This window comes from Micropterus salmoides, unplaced genomic scaffold (genome assembly GCF_014851395.1).
Source record: "Micropterus salmoides isolate LMB-PRFRI ecotype aquatic unplaced genomic scaffold, ASM1485139v1 Ms_hic_scaffold_10, whole genome shotgun sequence".
Taxonomy (NCBI): Eukaryota; Metazoa; Chordata; class Actinopteri; order Centrarchiformes; family Centrarchidae; genus Micropterus; species Micropterus salmoides.
In genome coordinates, this window is record NW_024040041.1 from 12,567,540 (window position 1) to 12,591,187 (window position 23,648).

Here is a 23,648-nt window from a genome sequence, read left to right on the forward strand (position 1 = left end):
CCTATAGTGTTAAAATGTGTGCATTATAAACTATTTCAGGTTAAAAGAAAATGAACAGATACCAAATCAAACAAACTGTGATATTAATTTGTTGGGTGTGTTGACTGCAAATGAAACTAACCTTTATGTAGGAAGCCAACTAATGAGGTCAGAGAGTGTGATTTGGTAGATACCATATGTGGCTGTGACCATCACAGTAATAAAATTAATTTAAAATGTATCAAGCCTGTTAATGTAAAACTTGTAAGCCAACGTTTTTATATTACTAGCAGGGTATCACAGTTTAATTTGCTCCATGGCAGAATTAGAATAGATCATGAAGTCATTTAATTACTATTTCTTCTCGAAGTTTAATAATGTATTTTAAATTCAGCTCGGTTTCACACTGTGTCAATTCTGTGTTCAGCCCGCTGGGTGTCGCTGCTGAGCTGCTGTTTGCAGGTTTTCGCTCGGAGCTGTCCGCGGTGCTGAAATGTGCCACGAAACTTCAAGGGAAAAATAACTGTACAATAAAAAAACAATAAAAAAGAAGATGCTAAATGTCTTTTTGAACATTGCATGTCATTGAGAGGATTATATAGAGATGTGTTTTGCTGGATTAATCTGCCTTTGGGTCAGATTTACTCAATCCCAGACATGTTTCAGTCATGATGAATAATTCGCTGCCATTTATCCAGTACTGAGAAGGACTTATTGCATATTAAGCCTGTTAACCCTGCTAACACTGATATTAATTTGACTTGTTTTCACTGTTTTATACTCGGTTAGTTATAGCTACTGTAGGCTATTAGATTGAGATGCTTAAATTATTGTCTGTTTCTTCATCCATCATCGGTTTTCTTTAAATATCAGAAAAGAAAGCAAATTTCGTTTTCCAGTCGTTAGATGGCACTATCAGTAAACGAGCCACAGTGAAAGAGCTACTCATACAGTGAGAAGAGTCAGTCAGTTTAAAGGAACTCACCAGCCCTGTGTTGTTGCGCCCATTGCCGCAATATTTGCAGGGATTTGAACAGTGTTAGGATACAACCCTAACTGATTTAAGGACAATCACCCAGATTGCGTTCCTATATTCCTCCTCCCTATAGAATCGGAAAGAGGACCACCGACCAGCTGCTGGTGCTGCAGGACGCACCGCTGAAGTTGTCCACACACAGCACGGACAGCTGCCGGGCTGGGAAGTTGCCTGTTTCATCGCGCGCTCTATCACTCCTCGAGACTCTGGTTGAAAGTTATGGTTTTGAGGTCGGTTGTCATAGACACTTGCACGATGTTAAGGAGACCCTGCGCTTTCTATGTGTGTGGAAAATGATTGCAACCAGCAGCGACCTTTTCATTATGGTGAGGAGATGTCTTCTCACTTTCAAACCGTTCAGGTAAGAACGTGTAGGCTAACATTTTTACTGTTTACCGACATGTAGAATTACACCTTTTTGATATAGTACGTTACCTTCACTTGGCTAATTTTGAACATCGTGACGGCTGTTAATTGCGCATCATCTAAAAATGATAAGATGAAATTATTAAATGAAAATAATAATAAAAAACTGCTAAATTGGTATTTATTATATCGCCTTGTAAACATGTATGCTAGTCTTTGTAAGTAAGTACTGGTTGCAAGTCTTGCAAGTTCACACCATTGGCATTGATTGGATCAACGGGAAGCCCACTGTGCCATAATTAACGTTTGCATACGCAACTAAAAGTTTCACCACCCGCAGCTGAAGAGAGTAGTGAAAGCAAACCAATCCATTGTAAACTCATTAAAACTTCCAAATTTGACCAGATAGGTTGTAAACAAGCTCAGTGACTAATTAGCATTAAGAAATGGGTGATCACCACGGTGGCGATTGTCCTTGCCAGTACGCGCAGTCACTCCTTCAGACGTAAAGTTCCCTGATTCTTTACCGCTTTCGGAGTGAATAAAGAGGCGTTGCACACTATGCTCTGCCAGGGCTCCAGACCCAATTTAACATGCCAACGAGCAACTCATACGCTCATACTGTTACAGTTCAGTGGCTGGAACAGAGGGAAGAGGTAGAATCATGGGGACAAGCTTCCCTGAACATCAAATTCTATTTTTTTTATTTAACTCATTACCTCACATAGGCCTATTGGATAGTACCATGGCGCTATCACTCACTAGCTGAGTGTCTGCCAGTTTTCTGCCTAATAAAAATTCAAGAAAGCAAGCTGTGGTGCACAGAATGGAGGTGCGACAGTCGGTCCTGCAGCCCCAAACATTTTCTCTGCACGACTGCTGGAGCGTGCAGACGAGCTATTTTTGAGGTAATCGGTCCAAAACGTTTGTTTTCAAAGCTTCAGAACTTGCGAAGTGTTCGCTGCGTGTTCACTGCTCTCTCCAAAATGCAGCCATCCGCCTGTAATTTAATGCTTTTATTTTGGATCTCAGCTCACTGAGCACAGCGTGATTCAGAAAAAAACATCCACGCAGTGGTTCATTTGAGATGGCATATTTGGTTCAAATATGAACTTGGGAGAAAACATTTCCAACTCCCCCCACCACACACACACACACACACACACACACACACACACAAAGTACAAGTGAATTTTCTTGTAATACTTTCTTGCACTGTTTTTGTGTCTGTCTCATGGCCTCTAATCTTGTCAGGCACCCGTGTCACTTAATCACCCTCCTGTCTCTGTCCTGCAGGATCTTTGTGGTGGGGATAGGCTTCTTCAGCCTGTGCTTTCTAATGACCTCTCTCGGGGGCCAGTTCTCGGCCAAGAGACCAGGAGATTCCCCGTTCACCGTGCGAGCCGAAGGTAAGCCTGCGGCTTCAGTGCTGCTTGGTCGCCTGTGACTCCAGTGGCTGTGCCCCGCGCTGGTGATGAACAGGCTTGGAACACGCTGTGAGCTTCGTGGGGCTTCCTTGATTGCCGCCAGCGGGCTGACAGACCAGCTCACTTCGCGTCGGGGGGTGCTGTCACCCGGAGAGGCTCATCTCTTCTCTCATCTTCACCTCCATGATTTAAAAAAAAAAAAAAAAATACTGCTTTCATCTCTGCTCAGTGCCCACATGACCTTGTTCCCATGTAAGTCAACTCATTTTTAGTAGTCCTACTAGTAGCCGGAGGCCGAGGTGGGTACTACCGATTTGTGAATCTTTATCTACCAGAAACATGGCATTTATCATGTAGAGGAAGTAGTTCACCAGTGGGATTTTTTGGCAGTGAATATTTAAAAGTGAAATTAATATTAACACTAATATTAATTAATTATGTCAGGTTTTAAGGACAGCAAGCCAGTACTAGAGACATTGAATGATGCATTTCAGCTGTGTGGTTTATCAAGGTCTCCTTCCTTTAGACAAATCTAATTTTGTCCTACAAAGTCTAAATGGCCACTCAAATGTAGTAGTAGCTAGCAACATTGACCTTGCAGGAAGAAATCCAAACAGTTTGAGAGACACCATCCCTGAGAGGAACATGTTATCTTTCTCAGCACGTTCTGTGTTTGTGCTATGTTCCTCTGCATACCACCACAGCACTATCCATTTGGGAGAGTCAATGTTAGCTTTTGGACTATTGTCTCTCACCTTTTTATCACCGCCTGGCACAATGTTGACACTGCGTGTCATCCTCTGTGACAGATACCAGCTGGAACGGAGAGAAGCAGTGCTGCTATCTATCACAACCCATCCAAGGACAGCAGTTGTTTGTAGTTTGTATTTATAAAATATCACACGGATCTCAATTTATTTCTGTTCAGACTAGGCAGCAGTGATCATTTCATCCCTCTTGATTAATGCTGTCCACCATTGAGCCATTCAGTGAACAGCTTGACACCTTGTGGTTTATTTGTTGTGTAGCCTAAGATGCAAGGATGGTGTTAAAATCATTTTGACTTTACTCACTTGAATGATGCTCGGTTATTTAAAGTGTCAATACTGGTCGGAGTACCTCTTTGAGAATATCAGTGAAATTCAGGGATGTTGTACCGAGGTGCACCAGGTGTCATCATGGGAGACAATTTCAAGGATCTCACCCATTTGTAAAATAGTATGTGCTGGTTCAGGGTGAGTGAGAGAGATGGAGGGGGGTGTAAGACAGGAGAGCTGTCTGATTAATTAACCACTCTCAGGCTGCAGTCAAGGGAAAGCATCTGGCCTCTAGCTCATTAAACACTGCCTCTCCGCTAACCAGGCAGAGTCAAGCTATGTAAAATCTCATCCTCTGTGTATGCGTGTGTTTGTGTACACGTGCATGTTTGGGAAGGAGGATTAGCGGCGCTGGGAGTTAGAGTAATGAATGGGTTGGGATGAATTGTTCCGTAGAGCAGCACCACGATATCGCTTACTGTACACACCCATCCAGCCTCTGCTGCTGCATGCTGTAGAGAGCTAGAGGACATATATGCGTATATACATATATATGCGTTTATACATGTACAGGACACACACTCACACACACACACACACACACACACACACACACACACACACACACACACACACACACACACACACACACTCTCACACACACACACACACTCCTTCACCCATGTCTTTACACTGAAATGTGTGTGACATGCATTCATGCAGGAAATTTAAAAATTCATAAAAGCAGTGGATGTGCATTAACATCCACAGCATTTTTAATCTGAAAGGGTAAACAAAATGTCCAGGCTGCGCTGAGAGGAACTACCACATGTATCGCTCATCTTGTGAATGGCAAGAATTGCCTGAAGAGCATAACGTGTGATGAAAAATACGTTATTATTGTCTTGCTACCTTCTGTTTCTCTCTCTCCTCTCTGCCTCCCGTCTCCTGCCTCTACCTCTTTCTTTTTAAATGTTTCTCTCCAGCTCATTCTCTCATTCCGTTTTTTTGTATTACTTTTGTCATAAAAAGATGCACCAAGACTCTAATACCTGCTTGTCAGATTTTCACAGGCTCTATTTTCTGCAGCAGTATAGATTTCTATGTATCATAAAAGTGTTACACTCTAGAGCCAGAGACCCCAAATACAACTGAGTTGCATTTGGTACCAAGCTATATCCAGATTTAAAATGCAGGCATTTTCTTCAAAATTTTTCCTTTGAAGGTACAGGAAACTAATGATGTGGAAAAGAAGTGGGGGTGGACGTAGGGGGGTGGGGTGGGTTATTTCTACTAGAGTGGAAAGCATGAAAGGCAGAGGCATTTGATCCTAGATATCTTAAAGGCTCCAGAGGTGTATTGTAGCTTTCTAATAAGCTCTTTGAAGACCACCTTCACAGTGTGTTCTTTTACCACAGGGGGCTTTGCCACAAAGGGAGAAAAAGGCCTACGATGCTTTCAGGTTTTCCCCCGGTCAGAGCAAGACTAAATGGTTCAGGTGGTAATGTCTTCTCTTTTCCTACCTGCAAACTCCATTACCTGAGGTTTTTTTCACTGCCATCCACTAAGTGATGGAAAAATCAATTTTGCTGCAGGCAAACAGAGTCCTCCATGTCTCAACGAAAGGCAGATGATTTCTTAAATCTTTACCCACACCACCCTGTGGAAACCATACATTTCCCCCTTTTTTATATTTATTGCGCTGAATGCATTTTGCATATTGAAATTCCTCTGGAACAAATAATAAAACGACTACTTACATTTTGGTAGCTGGACTACTGAAACTCTACAGGATTAAATGTAAAAGAAAAATGTTCTCAAAGTTCAGTGGCAGAGCATCAGGTGTGCAAGGAGTATCATGTTCAGGATCCTGTTCACTGCGACGCTGACTGAACTTTCTTTTATTACATGCCTCAGCAGTCTTCTCTACGTGATGCATGAAAATGAGCATTTTCCGACATCGCTCCTGGTGTGGGTGTGGCATTTGCAGGTCTATCAAAGCTGTGAACTTTAGTACTTCGTTTGGCTGAAAAATGGGATAAATAATCTGTTTGAAATGGAAGTGCTCTCCTCCTGCGTGCGTAGGCGTTATGAATAGAACAAACTGACCATTGCTCCTGATGGAACTTCACCGGTAGTTAAGAATAACTGGAAAAGAATGTGGTGCTGACTGCATGGCTCTCTGTGCCTGGCAAAAAAAGAGGTGTGAATAAAAGATGACTGCTCCTTGTACACTCTTTCACAAGCTCCTGTCACCTGGTGGAAAGGCCAGTGATTTTTTCCTGAATTGTGAATCTGGTACGACAACAGGGGTTGTACTGATTGTTGTTTTAGCCAAGATGGGCAGTGACACTTGATCAGACTCAACTGCAAATGTGTCTCAGATTGCTTTGTTGTTTACGGCCTTGTGGCATATTTTATTTAAAGCATCATTTGAGGGGAATTTAAGGCTGAGGCTGATTTACAACATGCTCCTGGCGTTCCAATTATTTCCATTCTATTTTTTTTTCTTTTTGCCCTGGACTGTCATCACAACTGCTGCTTATTAGTATTTTACAGAAGTGACTGTTGAGGAAAACCAGTTGTTGTTTGTGTAAAGTGTTGATGTAAACCTATCACTTGATTAAATTGTGTCCTGGAGGAAGCTGTGGGAAATCAAACTATAGTCGTGATTGCAACTGTTTCTGTAAATTAGCTGCTGCAGCATTATTACCTTTATCTGAGCTTGGCCATGCAGTATGTGCATGCACTCATCAGTGCTCATACGTACAGTACACACACAATCATTCTGATAGTAATTAATGCATAAGCAACATAGCTACTAATTGAAGAAGTGACAACATTCTCTATCATTGTATAATATTTAGTATGCAGCTTAATTTCAGCCTCTTTTGGAGAATACTTATGTATTGTTTCCAACTCTGAAGGATGAGCTGCAAACTGGGTCAGGAAGTTCACTTCCAGGCTCAGTTTAGGTAGCATTTTCTATTCTTGTTGTTTCTTTTGCATTCCTGCAAGAATGTTCTGTTTATGCAAATGCTCATCATATTTTTATGGTTCTGCACAGTCTGAGTAGTGAGAGCACAAAAGAATAAAAATAAAACCACTGAACCCCCGCAGTGGAAAAATGTTTCTACGCTATGACACTCGTGTGTTTCTGGGTAAATTGAGTAGTATGTGTTTATAATAGGGGTATATTAGCAGACCCTGAGTCAGCTGTTTTTTACCTTCTAAGTTGCCAGGTGGGTTTTGTTGTTTTCATTGAAAAAACAAACACAAACCAAACACCAAATGACATGATGGTTTAAAGCTGTGGTAAATCAACGATGCGTAAGACTGCAGTCTTTCTGTATGTGCAGTCTAAAAAAAAAATCACCATGCTTCTAACTAAATGTGTTGGTCTACGTCTGCATACTTTGGGTAGGGAAAAGACTTTAAATGAAGCTACATAGACAGGTACCTTCCCCCTTTACAGGCTGTCAAGCACAATAAGAGGCTGGGGCTGCACAGAGGATAAGTGACAGAGGTTCTCGGCTCTAATCGCTTCTGGATCAGGCAGCTCCCCCATAGGTGCCAAAAGGAGAGAAACTCAATCGGCCTGTTTTGTAATGAATGTTTGAATTAGGAGTGACAGGTCAGGGAACGGTTTCTCTGCCCAGGTATGTGTGTATGTGTGTGTGTGTGTGTGTAAGAGTGCAGAGCAGGAGGGAATGTACGAATTTATCCCAGTGACAGGAGAGATGGAGAGGCCTGACCCTCGGCTCTCCCTCACTATGAAAAGCCAGCCATCATGCATGTCAGGGACGACTGGATTTATTTCTTTGGCTCTCAATTGTGCCAACAGGGAGAAGAGAGATTTTTAAAAAACATAAATCAAACATGACACACTGCTACAATCAATTTTGGTTGTTGTTGATGATGAATAAATTACTAAATGTAGGAGATATTATAAAGCTGTAAATTTAACTGGATTAGAAAACAAAAACACGGCCTTGACTTGAATTTGGCTCTCTGTAAATTAATTATCCCTATTTAAACATCTAAATCAAAGCCTCCAACACAAGGACTTGCTGATTCTGACCGGATTGTAATGGAATATACTGAACTGCTGAATCTGGTTGAAGAATTAAGTTCAGTTATCTAAATGAACAATAGCCATACAGCACAGGCACCTCTGTGTCTATATGAACTGGATCTGTCACACTCCTCATTTCCATTAAAAAAGTTCCGTCAAAGTCGGTGAAAGGGTCGCGGTGAACAGGATACTGAACATGATGCTCTGCTACTCGACTCGTGACGGATTCAAACTTTGTGAGAAAGGTAGGTTGTCTATTAGCCTACATGAATAGGTTCAGGTGAAGGGTCTCTAGAAGTGCATGAAGGATGAGCTTTATGTGCCAGCAGACGTTCTCTGGGGAGCTTTTTGAAGCTTAACAAAATACTTTGACTCTGTCAAGTCACGTAAAATGCTTTGGTTGCAATGGCTCAGTAAAACAGGGTGAGGGCTTAAAAGGCATGATTCACAGACAGAACTGGTAATGTGAAAGAAAAGTGTGCGGAGGTCGCTGATAAGAGCCGAATTTGGCAACAGGCAGGCAGGATTACAAGACAAAAGACTGCAATGGCACAATAGACGATCTCGTGGAGACCTATCAGGCTAGAGGGCAGGTCCATACCGTTTAACTGCGGAGCTAATGGGAGGATTAGGAGCACGGGATCAGGTGATGGGGCAACAGCTGAACGGAGAGGGAATAGCAGGGTCTGAAATGACAGAACAATTTGCTTGCAGACAAATAAGAGAGGTAAAAGGCTGAAAGCAGTCAATGAATATTGCATTGTCTTGGAAAAAAGTGTTGTTCACAGTTAAAATAGTGGGTGAGGGACAGCTTGAAGATTTGGACAAAGCATGCAGCAAGCGATCCTCTCTAAAAGCAGCTGTTTACAGCTGCTTGGCCAGTGTTTCGCAGTGCACAGCAAGCTACAGTAAACTGGTGATCAAATTCGAATTTGTTCACAATATCGATTGTACTGTGGCACTTCCGAAATTGACTCGTTAAAGGAGATTAGCTGCTGCTAATTCGGCCCTTTATTAACCAGCAGATGAGGAATGACAGGGAGGAGCCTCTACATTAACACATAGATACCATCAGCTCCTGCTAGACCACTGGCAGCACATCGGACTGTGCAGTGGGGGAAAAAACACATTAGCCAATGTTTCCCAAGAGGCAGCAGGAAGCAAGAGTAAAAGGGAGCCTGATGAGCAGTTGATTGCAAACATATATATATATATATATATATATATATAGCTCAGCTATAAAAATGTGCCGTGTAGGAAGGGTGTTTGGTGCTCAGTAATCGTGATTTACTAGCATGATGTGTGCGAGGAGCCTTACTGTGAAGAAATGTGAATCCATCCCACTCTTTAGCCCAGAGGCTTTGTTTAGATTTTGCTGGTGAACTTGGCAAATATTCTGAATCCTCAGGCACAGATTCCACAAAAATCCTCACAAATAAATTTATGTAAGAATGGTGAAATAATTAAGAATTTATTTTGTAGATTTTGGTGCTCAGGGTTTGGTCTTGCAGTTACATGCAATAGGCATCAGACAGTTGGCGGGCAACGATGGTCAGAGAGTGTCCACTTGGACAATGTAGTGATGTATTACCCTGCAATGCTTTACTTCTTCCTAAATCTCATCTCCTATCCTATCCTGTATCATTCTTCTTCCAAATTTCATTGACAAACTGCTGCTATGAAGCCCCAAGTCTGAATGGGAATTCATTTAGTCTCTCTTTTTCTGTCTATGGAATGAAAATTTGTCGTCTAACTGCTGAATTATTCAAAGCGAGACGTCTTTAGGCCAGTTTGACTGAAGATATTCTAGAAATGACTGAAACTGTGCTAAGCCAAAGAAGAAAATATGTACAGGCAATAAAGGGATATGTGGGCTCTCACCAATTCACTTTTGAGCAGAAGTTTAACTCTGCAACTTTTTCTGTAATTCTTGTTTCTGATGCCAAGTGCTTCTTTTCCTTTTTTAAACTCTCAAGACAGACACACACACACACACACACACACACACACTCACTCAGTGTATACATACACATGCACACAGACCAAGAGAAGTGGGAGATTTCTCTCTTGGTCCTTATTTTATTTACTGGTGATGTAATACAATTTCTTCTGGGAGAAAGGTGACTTTCGCCGGGGCAGTGATAAATGAACTCTGACAGGAGAAGTGAGTCTGCACACATTGCAGTTCCTAAAGCCTAATGCAATTGATGAGAGAGCACCGAGAGGTGAGGCTTTATTTTCACTCCCAGTCCCCAAGAACAATATGAGACTGTTGTTGGTTTCTGCTATTTTTCTCCAGGGTTCAAACCACAAATGCACTCTCAAGTCACAAGGATGGCATTAGTTTTCTTAAGTTTTGTATTTTCTTTAGGAAAAAACTGACTTCTTGCTGCTGATAATTGTGTTTTCTTAGCAGTGAATGCACACATGAACCCTTTTCATGCAATTACATGTAAGTAATTACACTCAGCATTGAGTTGCAAAGCTTAATTGATCAAAGGAAGCAGTGCAGGGTCTGGACTTTGACTCACTAGCGATGCAGTGTGAGACCCGCTTTGACCTTACTGACTGTAGCTGCAGGCTCGTTAATTGACTAGGTGTTCGCCAACAGCATCACAGTCAGGTCGTTAATAATTTGAGCCAAGCAGGAAGACATAACCAATACTGTCAGACTAATTTGCCAGCTCCTGTGTTTTGTTGGAAAGCTGGCCCCTGGTGAGCTACTGGTTTAATCATCAAGGCAAAAGGCAAAAGAAGAGAGAAACTAAACTGAAGTGATGTTTTAAACCAACAGTAAAATGGAACATAAAATAAATGGATTTAAAATGTGACCTTGAGTGAATCTCTGTAAAGAAAAAGTTGTCATTAGAATAACAAGCAGTTTGTTTTGTTCCTGTGACCTTGTTTCTACATAATATAACGCCAAGTGTGGTCTCATAAAATGTTACTTTACATACAGACTGTACTATGCCATAAAATTTTCAAATTTGCACTTAAATCGTATTTATTCCTAATTTATCACTTTCTCCTTGTAACTTTGCTATCTCAACGGTTTACTTTGGTATAATATTTGTCTCATATGGTCTTTGTTTTTCAGTGCTCGGTGGCCCAGAATCTCGTGGGGTGCTGAGGAAAATCAGTGACATGCTGGAGGTCATTATGAAGAGGATGGATGCTCTGTCCAAACTGGGCAACGCCACAGACACCCACAGGCTGGATGAGCTCAGCTCTGCCCTGGACAGGTACAGTATCTTGGTTTCCAATGCTGTTGTACAGGTGTTTTACATTAGATACAGCCAAGCTAACCTAAAGAGCACTTTTCAAAAACTGTACAAGATATAGTAAGTAAAAGAGGTACACTAGCGGTGGTGGGTGTTTGGTTGAAATTTCCATGTCTTTAATGTCAACGTGTACCTTGGGCCTCATTTGAGGGGGTCACGGAGTAAAAGTTGATTCCCCTCCACAAAAATTAGAAGTCTGTTTGTTGAGTTTCTGGACCTTGAAAACAACAGTTGGCAAAACAATCTGATCGCAAGGTGGATTTAGTAGCCATTCTGAAGCTTTCGATCATATCACAGGATGTTCATCAGCTGAATTTGCCCAGTTGTATTGCACTTGTATTGTTTAGAAATATTTTAACATGGGTTGAAGACTTTAAATAGGTTTTTATGTCACATATGAGAGTTTGACACTGCTGAGGGAACGGATAGCTGCAAGTGTGGTGGCCACTTGACTGACTTACTAAAGTATTATTATGTACTTATGGATCAATTTAAAATTCATGCATATTTGAAGTGTTTTTTTATCCTGGTGTGTAGCTTCCTCTGATTGCAGTGACAACGTCATGGGAAAAGATGCAGAGTAATGTCATAACTTCTTTATTAATTTAATCCATTCATCATTCAGTGTTAAAAAAATTAAGGTAACTATAAGTTGGCTAGTGTTTATATAGTGGGGGCTGGTTATCTTAGGTACTATTTAAGAATCATATTAATTAGCTTGTGATAGCTATACTAAGTTAATACAAGTTTTTCAGAAGGCAGTACATGTGTCTTCAGGAATGAACTTTGTGGTCTGCAGAATATTCTATGTAGTTCTCCAGCTCAACATGTGTGCGTGTTGAGCTGGAGAAAAAAAAAGTGAATTAAATTGGCATACCAATGGTAAGGTATAACAAAAAAAGTAGTGGTGAGATAAAAACATGGAGCCTGAAGAGGACCTGAGAGATACAATGTGAAGAAAGGATGAAGGCCAAGTATGGAGCCCTGGGGCATCCCAGTACAGCAGGTGCATGCTGCAAAAAGAGCCTTGTGCCCTGGAAGGCTGGTGTTGAAGAAGATATGTGAACAAACCCCCTCCACCTCCCTGGGCAGCTGGAAAAAGTGAAAAAAAAGGAAGAGCAGGGGTCTTGCTGGACAAGTTGAAGCTGTCAGCCCTGAGTTGTGTGTGCTCTGCGATTGCCATGGCAACAGACCTTTTCTCATACCCGCACCTGCTCAGGAGAGGAAGCTCCCTCTTGTTTCTGCTTTTGCTATTCGTTTTCCCTCCTGGACGTCACATCACCTCCTTCTTCCTCACAGCCAGGAGATATCTGTTCGCATGCACTGCTACACACAATAATAAACTCTGATATTATATTAAAAGGCATTGTAATCATATTTGCAATATGCCGGGCCTATGTGTAACAATGACTGAACAGGTGTAACACCTGACCTGACCTGACTCCTGCTTTTCAAAAGCCTGGAAGGGGAATATTTATTGTACTCTGGCCAAACTCTGCATGTAATTATTTTATCTGCAGTTTTATGTTACACTTACAAAATTAAATTTCCCTACAAAATGCCCTGTGGATATACTCTTAGTCATGCAGTTTTTACAGTCATTTAATTGGGCTCTCCAGGGCTAAACTGGAAATGTTACAGTGACAAAGGCCAAATAGTTTTAAAACCAACTTGGTGGTAAAAATACATCTCATGCTGATACTACTTGGCTTCATTTTACCTCACTCAGGTGATTAAAAAAACTCAATATGGCTTCGGGTCAGGGTTGACCCTGGAGATTAGTGTGAGATCTTCAGGCAGGAAAACTTTGCCCACCTGGTATGCTGTTAAAAAGTAATTATGTTGTCCTCTAGCTCTTCAACAGCCGATAGCCTCTCCTGGGTCAGAGTTCCTGCAGTGTAAATATGGGATGTTTTTATGTGAGACCACAAATGCCTCTCTGCACAAAGCTTCTGGACCGCTGCATAATAATCATTGCTCTGTGTGTGTGTATACTTTACTGTACTGTCTGTCAGTGTGTCTGTGTAATTGGAAATTAATTTGTGCTGACCTGCTAGTCTAAAGGATAGAAGAGAAGGTTTGCCTCCTGGGCACTACATGGGAAAAGAAAATTGGGATTTAGGATTATGTTAAGTTATGCATATATCAGAACAGTTAGATTGCTTTCCTGCTGGGTCACACACACAAATACATGCTGCCTCGATGGAATCGAGTTTTACTGCTTGATCTGCATCCGGCTCAGAACCACTGTTCCATTAGTTTGTGTGCATTTCTTGAGTTTACATATTCAGTGCTGTTTAATGAGCAGTGTAAATCCCAGAAATACTGCAACAGCAGAAGCTCATTAAAATGATTCATGATTTTAGTATTTAGTGTTTTCTTGTAAAATAGGCATCAATTCAAGCCTTCCATCATTGAATGTTGGGTGATTATGAAATAGGCAGCGAAACTCATTTTATAGACCAAACAATAAAAAAAAAATTATTAATTCAGAAAATAATCCGTGATGAAAATAGATGCATCCCTAGCTGTGGCACTAGTAGCTTCATAAAGAGTTGCGCCAACTTCACACTGCTGCACACAGTAGATATCTCAGAATCTAAGTCAACATGACTTTTAAACAGATTTTTCTTCTTTTGGACACCAATAGGAACTCATCGATTTTAGTTTTTAGCTGAGATTAGGAAGAGGTCTTTCTCAGGAATATTTCATAATATAAATTGCATGAATCCATTAACCATTAATGCTGGTACATAGCTCCAGTGCATTCCTAAGGTGCTGCGGCAAATGCTAAGCCATTTGCCCTCCTTATTATGAAGGTTCATTGCTATGCAGAAAGACAGTTTGGTAAGTCTGTAGTCCAGGGCTGAACAGGTCGTATGTTGGTCTGTTTCTCATAGACAAATTAGAGACTTCCAAAATCTCTTGGAACCACCACCGTGTATTTTGCAAACCCTCGTCTTCTCTTGATTCTCTCTGCGTTTTGTCCCCCATTTCTCCTCCTGCATTGTAAATATTGGTTCCTGATTGTTTTTGCCAAAGGCTTTTAGGCCGCAGAGGTCAAGTGCAGTGAAACACATTTGCTAACAACCTAATTGTCTTCTATTTGTATTTCCCTCTGGGGACCCGCTTTAATATGCTGAGTTACTTTTTTTATCTCAACAAATAAATTATCTGTCAGTGTTTAAAAGCTTTTTTCGATTTCACGCCTCAAGTTCTAGACAATTAGCATATCTTCCACTACTTCACGCTCACTGTGAAGGGTGGAAAAACAACAAATACTGCCGGATGGAAGGAAGCTGTAAAAGAAATATAGTGTCCTCTTTCTTTTGAAGGTGCCTGATTGCAGTTTGAATAGAATTCGGGTCATTAAAAGATGGTTGTTGCTAGGATATTTTTAGATATTCTCTTCATCTTCGTGTGTTTGTGTGTGTGTGTGTGTGTGTGTGTGACGTGCAACGTGCATGATCAGGATTCAGCCTATAGGGCTAGTGGAACGGATTCAGGCCATAGCCCAGAACATGTCTGACATGGCAGTGAGGGTGGAGCACATCCTACAGCGCAGCATGGCCAGCAACAGAGGTACGATTTTCAAACACACACTCACACAAACAGCCTGCACACTCACACACCTGGAGAATACCAAAAATAGCTGCAGCCCTTCAGATGAATCTCCCCCATCCATTTCAAATCTATCCAATCTGAAGACACTTTTCCCCTCTGCCCACATAAGCCAAGCTGTCAAGCCTGGATTCAGTCCAACACTTAAATGCACAATTCATGTCTAACGTGCTCTTGCTGGTTGATCATATAGAACCTGGCAGACATTATTCATGGGACATTACTTGTTCAGGTTTGTGTCAGGGTGGGAGAGCTCCTGTGCAGCACCGTACAGGGCTCCGTTGTTGCTGCTATGTCATGACTGCAGGATGTTTAAATCATAATGAATCACTGACTTGTTAATGGGATCCAGGCCTGTCAGCTTTCTTTATTAGCCTTCATTCTCAATTTCTTTATTGGCTGCAGAACAGAAGTCGGACAGCACGATTTCATTCACAATTCAATTCCTCTCCTGGAACCACTACATTGCTCTTTATGACCTGAAACAATTCCGCCCACAGTCTCATTAAAATGCGTCAGATTATTTGTCTGTTGTCATAATGTCTGTTATCACAAAAATAAGGCTGATCTGAACCTGACTAAGTTTTGACAGGGGCAGGCAGTGGCACTTTTCATCGTGAGAGGTCTGCCGTTATCATGCTAATCAGACAGAATGGCTAGCAATTATTTGTCTGTGATTGTGCTCTTCGACACTTGGCAGGATGCTGGCGGAGGAGCTGCAACTGCTCCTTTTAATTAGGCTTACCAGTGCCGGGCTTCAAGGAGAAGAAAGGGGTGGGAAAGGAAGGAGAGGAGAGGCGAGAGAGGAAAAGGAAAGAGAGGGCAAGTCAGCTGAGCAGAAGAAAGAGGCAGGAAAGATGGGAGGAAAAGGAAAAGAGAGGGGAAGATTATCATTTTTATGAGTCACACTAATGCAGTCTATCTATATTAAATCCATTGAGTGGGATGGAACACAGACTTGGCCGTTCAACAGGAGAGGCCAAGCTTTTACAGCTTGTTAGCTAGCTCTGCTCTGTAGTTTATCTCTGTTCATCCCAAATGCACGATGCTATATACTGTAATGCAAAAGACAAACAGACTTAATTGCTAAAGGAAACACTGTAAAGACCTGTTCAGTCACCAATTGGGAGGTCCATGGATAGTGGTAAAGACCTTGCATTAAATCTGATATATTGACTTTTTAGACATTGGAATGATGGTCAACAGTTGACAGGTCACCTTCCTCTTTGTGTTTGACTTTTGTGTCTATGTACCGTCTGAAAAAAAATCCAAACGACACAGCTTTTTCTGTTTGTTTTTGAACCGGTGTCTGATTGTGTGTGGTCTTTGATAAATCTCCTGCATTTTTCTTTTCTCCAGTTCGGGACGGACCATTAGGACAATGTGAGATTCCTAAAGATCCCCGTTATCCTGACTGTCCCAGCAAGATGGATGTAAGTGTTTATATCTCACTTAGTCCATACAATTTCACACAGCGGGAAAACATCCTGTCGTCCTTTCTTGTTGACTCGCCTTGGTGCAACATAAATTTTATATAATAAGATAAGAGGATCTATAAAGGCCTGTGGGGAGGTGGGTTGTCTGAGCAACAAATTGTACCCGGTGACAGTAAAGAAAAACTGAATGTAGAAAAGTATATGGTTTTATAAACACACTGTATACACATATATTGTATAAATTACAGCCTATAGTGGCAGTAGCCACAGTAGCAAATTGCAGTGTGTACAATGCAGTGCTTCTTTCTATTAACATGTCTGGAAACCGGTCTAGAAATGTGAGAAAAGCTCAAGATGTATGAATAATATGCTGTCCATCTGTTCAATATAGCTGTATCTACAGTAAGAGGTGTGCATTATCGGTCTATTATACATTATTATACATACTAGTACTATAGTATACATTACTGTAAACGTAATGTTTAGAAAATATACATGGTGTACTGTTCTCATTATTAGTATGACAATCATGTTTATGGATGAAGTAGGCCTTCATAAATATGCTAGTTAGTCCATTTGACATGCATCATTCACATGTAACATGCATATTACTGACGGTTCTAGTTTGTGTATTCGAATAAAAAAAACTGTTCTGTCAGCAAAAAAACAGAAGACACTGTCCTGGGGTAGTAAGATGGATGTTCTTTCAGCTCACCAAAAAAAAAAAGGGATACGTCATCCGGGATGGAGATCGGGGACACCCTCGCCCCCTCTAATGCCACCTCATGATAGCCATCTGGCCTAATGTTAGTTCAGCCTAATATAAACCATTTGTTGTATTTGATTTTCATGTCTGCATGCTAGTTCATGTAGTCAGTTTAACTCAAATAACTTATGAAAAAAGCCAACTGCTTTATTTATGGCTGTGGCCTTCTGCCAGTTTTAAAATGACGAGAGGACATTAGGGATACATTTTAAATCTGCCTCTAATGACACATTTTTCATATCTTTAATCAAATGTATGAGTTTGCTAATTCAGTAGTGCCCTAAAGGAATATACTTCAAACTTTTGAGAGACAACCATTTGGGTCTTTGCCTTCTAGTGGATGCGCGCTCGTTGGACCTCAGACCCTTGCTATGCCTTTTACGGTGTGGACGGCTCTGACTGCTCTTTCCTCGTCTACCTGAGCGAGGTGGAGTGGTTCTGCCCCCCACTGGCCTGGAGGAACCAGACTGCAACGCCCACATTGAAGCCTCCGCCCAAGACACAGGTAACGCAACTTTTCCACATCATTCGATTTAATTCCACAACAACACAGTTGACTGAAGGGGCTGAATAAGAACAGAGCACCAGGTGACAGTTTGTTGTAGAGGTAAAACAATTGCCCACTGCTGCAGAGAATTTAGTCAAATTCCTTGAAAGCACAAGCAGCCAGCAACAAGGTTGCCTTTTCCTCAAGTGGAAGCCCAACAACTGCTCTCGAAGTTAAAATTTAGCTGGGAATGAAAAGAGCAGTAGTGGTACTCTACCCTCTTTACATGCCGAGAAAGGTGTCTGGCATTTAGCAGTGGCCAAGAATCTGTTACAAATTTGAAAATGTGTCGACAATTGAGAATGTGAAAGTAAAATAAAAAGCAGAATACTAAGCATCAAGGTTCCATGAAAATACTGCTACCTGCCTTTAACTAATTTTCCAAGTTCAAGCAGATCATTTATTACTTCATTTTTTGATCATTAGCTCCTGGGAGAATCTGAACACCCAGGTTTATGCTGTCTCTCACAGGGTGCTCGCTGTCATTCCCAGTGTTCATTGCTGTTTGCCTTCCCGCATCATTAGAGTTTCACCAACACGATGCATTGCGCTTACAATCACTCCTCAAGGCCTATCCCACCTCTGTCCCCTCCTTCCTCTTTCTCCTCAGAGTAATGTACAGCTGGCATGGCGGGCCCTTATGTGAATTCATTCTGCTGCTCTACCGTCTGCTCTAATTGCCAGCCTGTGTTCACTGAGACTAATCCCAAGGCTTCCCCTGAGTACTCTGCATTTTGCTGTGCTGTACACAAGGTGCTCTTGAGAGCAATAATTCACCTGCATTGTGCGAGTACAGTGCAGCTCTGAGTATTGATTTTGTCTTTGAGAGAATCTCAGTTTTTTTTATAGTGTGCGTGTGTTTGAGGTAGGCAGATAGTCTGTGTGCACCACTTTCTCTTCTGTATTTTAATAAGTCTTCTGTGCTCCCTCTTATGCAGTTACTCCATTGATTAATACTCGCATGCTGGTATTGCGCTGTGATGCAGTGATTATAGTGGGCAGAGGAGGAGATGTAAAATGAGAGCAGACTATTTATGAGGATGATCCAGGAATCCCTCAGGCAACCTGTCTTAGAGGCCTAGCCTCAAGCACTTGCAGATAACAGGATGTGACAGGCTGTCTGCGCTCTACACAGTCTTAACCACGAAATGAAAATAGTTCCACTTGTAGAAAACAGCCCTGTAAGGTCTATTTTGTAGAAGGTTTTTAGTATCCCACCCCCTTTGCTTTAGGCCAAGTTATAAATATGAATACCAGCCTGTTCTATAGTATTTTCAGGTGTTAAACTTCTGCACAAAAGTCTACATAAAGAAATTAAACACAGTTCTCTACACTCAGGACTCACTCACCACTGATTTTTATTGTTCCTGTCACCCAGGCTGTTTTCCAGTCCGATATCGGGACTCTGCTGGAGCAGGTGGGCACTGGGAAGGAATCACTGAGCTTCATGAAGAGACGCATACGCAGGCTGGCAGCACAGTGGGCCTCTGCTGCTCGACGGCTGGATGACAAGTTCCGCGGCCACTGGAGAGAGCAGAAAAGGGTGAATATGAGGCATTCTCACACACAAATATGCTTCTGCACCCACTAGAGGATTGTTGGATAAGAGAACAAGTCTGTGTTGTGGTTTCATCTTTTCAAAGTGTTTGTGCTTGCAGCAGACTGCAGATAATGAGCCAGTGAAAAGTGCTCCTCTCAGCTTTGACAGATTTTCTTTCGTGTTGTTTCTGTAACTCTGGAAACATATTCCTCAACTCCTAATTTGATGTAAATCCATCTGTTTAGGCATTAAAGAAGAAAAAAAAAGTCTTAGCACAGGATGTTTTGGATCAAACAGTCCTGCGAAAGCCAGATAGGCCTTTAATGCCCACATGCTAGGCTGCTAAGTTACCAGAACAGCTTTGACATTTTGTTGGACTAACATTTCCTGCTTTTATCTTCGGCTACTCAGTGTGAATCGCAGAATTTTGAGTTACAGACATAACTAGATAATGATGCAGAGTAGCTCCTAGCAGGCATTGATTGGCTGTGGTGACTTTAACCACTGGCATTTACAGGGACATTTACACAAAGTGTCAAAGAGCACTGCCTGCTGGAAGAGACGCCCAATGGAATGGCAATGACCTCCTGGCGTGTATGAGAAAACCATTGCAAGATAAAAAACCTGTAAGGAACTAACCCAGAAAACTATACAAAATTATTTTATACCCTAGACATGGGCAATTTGGATTGCATATTAGGAAATACACTATAAATGTTCAATGTCTATTACTAATTTTTATGTCAGATGAAATAATACTATATTGTGCAGAGCATCCCACAGTCCAGGTAGTGCCAACTCAGTGTTCTGCAAAACTTTCATCCTTTGATTGTCGAATTATTTTTGCCTTTTTGTGGCTGTTTGATGTGTTGGCGACGCACTGATTTGTTTGAGGTTGAAGTGTTCTTGTTGCTTTGTGTGAGATTGAAGTGTCTGTTGCTGCCTGTGGGGTGCCAGCAGTCTTCCTTTGCCTTGGGCTGCTCAGTTTTGTGGCAAAAAATAACCAGGTGGTGATTGACAGTCAGTAAATACATAGGTAGTTGCAAACATTTAAAAGCATCCTCATCCATCTCTTATCCACTCTACACACACACACACACACACACACACACACACACACACACACACACACACACACACACATTTATATACAGTACAGTGTAAGGTCCCTTATCACCATCTGACATGTGGGATCATTTACGCTGATGAACATATGACTAACTCAGTCTTGGCACACACAGAACATCCTTTTAGCATCACTTAGTGACTCAGAATACTGCTATTTTCACACCCACATGATAGCTGAGCAGTAAATGGGGGGTATATAGTAATTTGAGTAATTTTTCTTTATTCATGACAAGACTGGGAAGTCAGAGTTAGCTGACAGGGCAGGAATTATACGTCCGTTTTTTTTTATATAATCACACATTTCTAATATGACTAAATGTTTTTTTTTTTTTTAGAAGAATTGAGAACGGGATGGAATGGGAGTCATACTTCTGGGATTGGGATGGGGCAGGATGTTTTTTTTTCACTTTGTCATGGGATTGGGAAGAGTAAAATACACTCCTGTGTCACTCTCTAGTACAAGAGTATTGACCAGAGAAACTGTAATCATATTTATTATATATACAGAATCTCTATTATCCATTAAAGAGGCCCTTCATCAATTTTACACATTAAATTCAGTTTACTGGTCTTGAGGTGTACGCTATTGAACAGTTGTATAATGTCTTCTGTGGCTCTGGAGGAGCTATCTGAAGTTTGACTTTTTTTAAATTGAAATAACCCCAGTGATGTCACAGTGATGTCACTGGGGTCTCTCTCTGCATGGGCTTGAGACTTAACATTTTTTTACAGACATCATACCTTACTAAGTGAAGGTGTGTGCTTTGAAATAAGTGGGCATTTATGAGGCAGGGAAAGTGTAATGGAAGACACTGTCCAGCTGCATTATGAGAAGTGTAGGATCCGGTGTGACCTACACAGTAGGGACTAAAAGTAAGCTTCTTCATGTTTGATTTTGAATGTTCTTTTTTAAAAACTGGCTCATCCCCCAACATTACGTAAGTATACCACTAAATTGCTGAAGTTAATCCTTAGTAAAATATGTTAATTCTTTTTTTGCTTATATCATATTATGGTTACATCACTGTTTTTCACATAAAATTCAAGTCAGCACCATACCAAGAACATACTTTCTACTCAATACCTGTTAATGAACCGCACTGCAGGGAGAAAATGTACAGTTACCAAATCATTTGCATAATGATTAATTAATTAAAAGCTTTAGCCTGGGGCACTTTGAGTTTCTTTTGCCTGAAACCCCATTCATCTCAGTACACATGCCGTCTGCATTGAGCATCATATTTATATACCACAGTCCCGTCATACATAGGTCTGCTTGTCATAGTGAAGTGGCTGACCATTGATTTGGAGATCTCATTTTCACCATATTGTTCAACTGAGGAGATGTGGACAGCTCTTCACAAATCCCTCTGTAGCTAAAAAGAGGCTTGATACACCAAACGCCTAAAAGAAACATGAGGAATAAAGGCAATTCGTTTGTAGTGTTTTGCTTTTTGTAAACGAGCTGACAGTATCCTAGCGTTTGCCAGTGAAAGTTTCTTTCATTGGCCAGTTTTCAGGTGGATATATCAAAGCCCGCTCTGTAAATAACATTAGACTCTCTCCAAATGCCTGCTTCTTCCCCACTGGGGAGAAGGCTTTGTTTATTGTAATGCTCTGACAGTAATGGTTACTCTCCATTAACCAAACCCTGTAGGATTGGCTTCCATCGCTAAAACACAAGAGTGCCGAGGGGAAAACAGAAATAGACAGATTTGTAGAGAAGAGAGATGTTTTCTGAAACGTCCCTGGTCAGCCTCTTTTTTTCCTGCTTCCTGTTCTGTCTTGCTGTTCTTAGTGTGCACTGCATTTGAGTTGCTCTTTACTTGATATCCGAGTGATGTTTGAGTCATGAACTATTAGTGATGCGAATGTCATATTCCATCAGGTTGTATTAACTAGAAGCACAACGATGTGAACATGATGACTCAGGATGTGATAATGATGGTGAGATGATGCTTGCACGTCCAACTCAGTTCAAATTAAACTGCGTTGTTTGTTTTTTTCCCTACTACAGCGTCTGCTTCGAAGATCACGTCCCATGTGGAAAGTCTTACTAACATCTTGACAGCAGCCTGCTACACAACTCAAGAGCTACATTAGCTTTCTCCTGCTTAAGCTGGCTTCTTATCTAACTCTCATACATGAACACACTCATTTTCCTGAACCTTATTTTATTGAACGAGCGACAAAAAAAACATTCACCGGGGAAAAGTCCACTGCTAGTGTAACCGGCCCTGAGGTTTGTAGTACAGCACAGTCCGGACTTGAGACTTAAGGCGTAGGAGGCTAAAACCCATGGCCGTGTCTTAAGGCATTGGGGAGTAATGTTTACTCACTGCACAGCCTAGCTGGCTACCATTACACTAGCGTCAGTTTGCAGGCTAGATAGCAAATTAGCATGTATTAGCATTACACGGACGTCACTTTGGTTCTGTTAGATGCTAGTGTGGATATGAAGGCTAGAGTGCATGTTTGTTTACTTTGTCTCTCATTCCCTACAGTGTAACACTGGCACTCTGGCAACATACCATCTGATGTCAATCAAACAGACACAATTGTGCCCCTCCAGCCGGCTAATAGGAAAAGGAGCATTTCTGATATTTCACCAATGACCTTTTTTTCTTCTAATAATAAAACCCTTTGTCAAAAAAAAAACCCTGACATTTTTAACTGCAAAAGGGGATAGCTAAATGTGACTGAGCCTTTATTACAAACAGTACAAAACATACTTTACTTTGTTCTTTCATCGTGTCACTGTGAACACGTTAAAGTAGTGATGCCCACATACAAGCCACTGTTCTGTGAATTAAGCTTTCCCATCCTCCACCAAATGGATTTTTCTTCCCGACCAGCATTATGCATTGTTGTTGAGTTTTACATCTGACATATTCACATACATAACTTGTGGACAGCGCTGTAGCTCACAGATGAGGAAAATGCATTGTGCCCGCAGTGTAGGAAATATCATTTTGAAACAGTATCAGAAGATTTATGTCTGAAAAGCACTCATTTGAAAATTTCTTTAGTTCAGGCAGGTACATATCTGACCAGCCAGAGAAACATGGGGAAAGGCACGATGCTAACAGAACTTGATGCCTTTCAAAACCTCAGTAACATCTTTTTAAACTAGGTCTTGTTAATATAAAATTAAACTGTAGTCTCCTTAAAGGTATTCAGGGCCAGAATTGGTGGATTTCAGGGGAAATGTGAAATAATTCTGTTGGAATCAAAGCCTAAGGACAGTGTGACGACTGGTGTGTCTGTAAGAGACTGTAAGAGGTGGAGAGAACTGTCACTTATCACTCACTGTCACATTTCAAAACAAATGAATAAATAAATATGTAGTTTAGTAGATGAATAAATAATTGACTTTCAAAGTTGTTGTTTTTTTCAGAACAAAAGTAAT

General features: G+C 41.2%; 1 protein-coding gene across 1 annotated transcript in view; it reads left to right on the forward strand.

Moving 5' to 3' along the window:
• The first annotated feature begins 960 nt into the window (after positions 1-960).
• Positions 961-23,648, forward strand: part of LOC119886119 (alpha-1,6-mannosylglycoprotein 6-beta-N-acetylglucosaminyltransferase B-like) — a 57,403-nt gene continuing 34,715 nt past the window's right edge. The window contains exons 1-7 of the mRNA XM_038696657.1: positions 961-1,376; positions 2,678-2,790; positions 11,018-11,162; positions 14,674-14,783; positions 16,182-16,255; positions 17,362-17,529; positions 18,950-19,114. Of these exons, the coding sequence (XP_038552585.1) occupies positions 1,309-1,376; positions 2,678-2,790; positions 11,018-11,162; positions 14,674-14,783; positions 16,182-16,255; positions 17,362-17,529; positions 18,950-19,114 (843 nt within the window). The 5' untranslated portion in view covers positions 961-1,308. The remainder of the gene's footprint in view (positions 1,377-2,677; positions 2,791-11,017; positions 11,163-14,673; positions 14,784-16,181; positions 16,256-17,361; positions 17,530-18,949; positions 19,115-23,648) is intronic.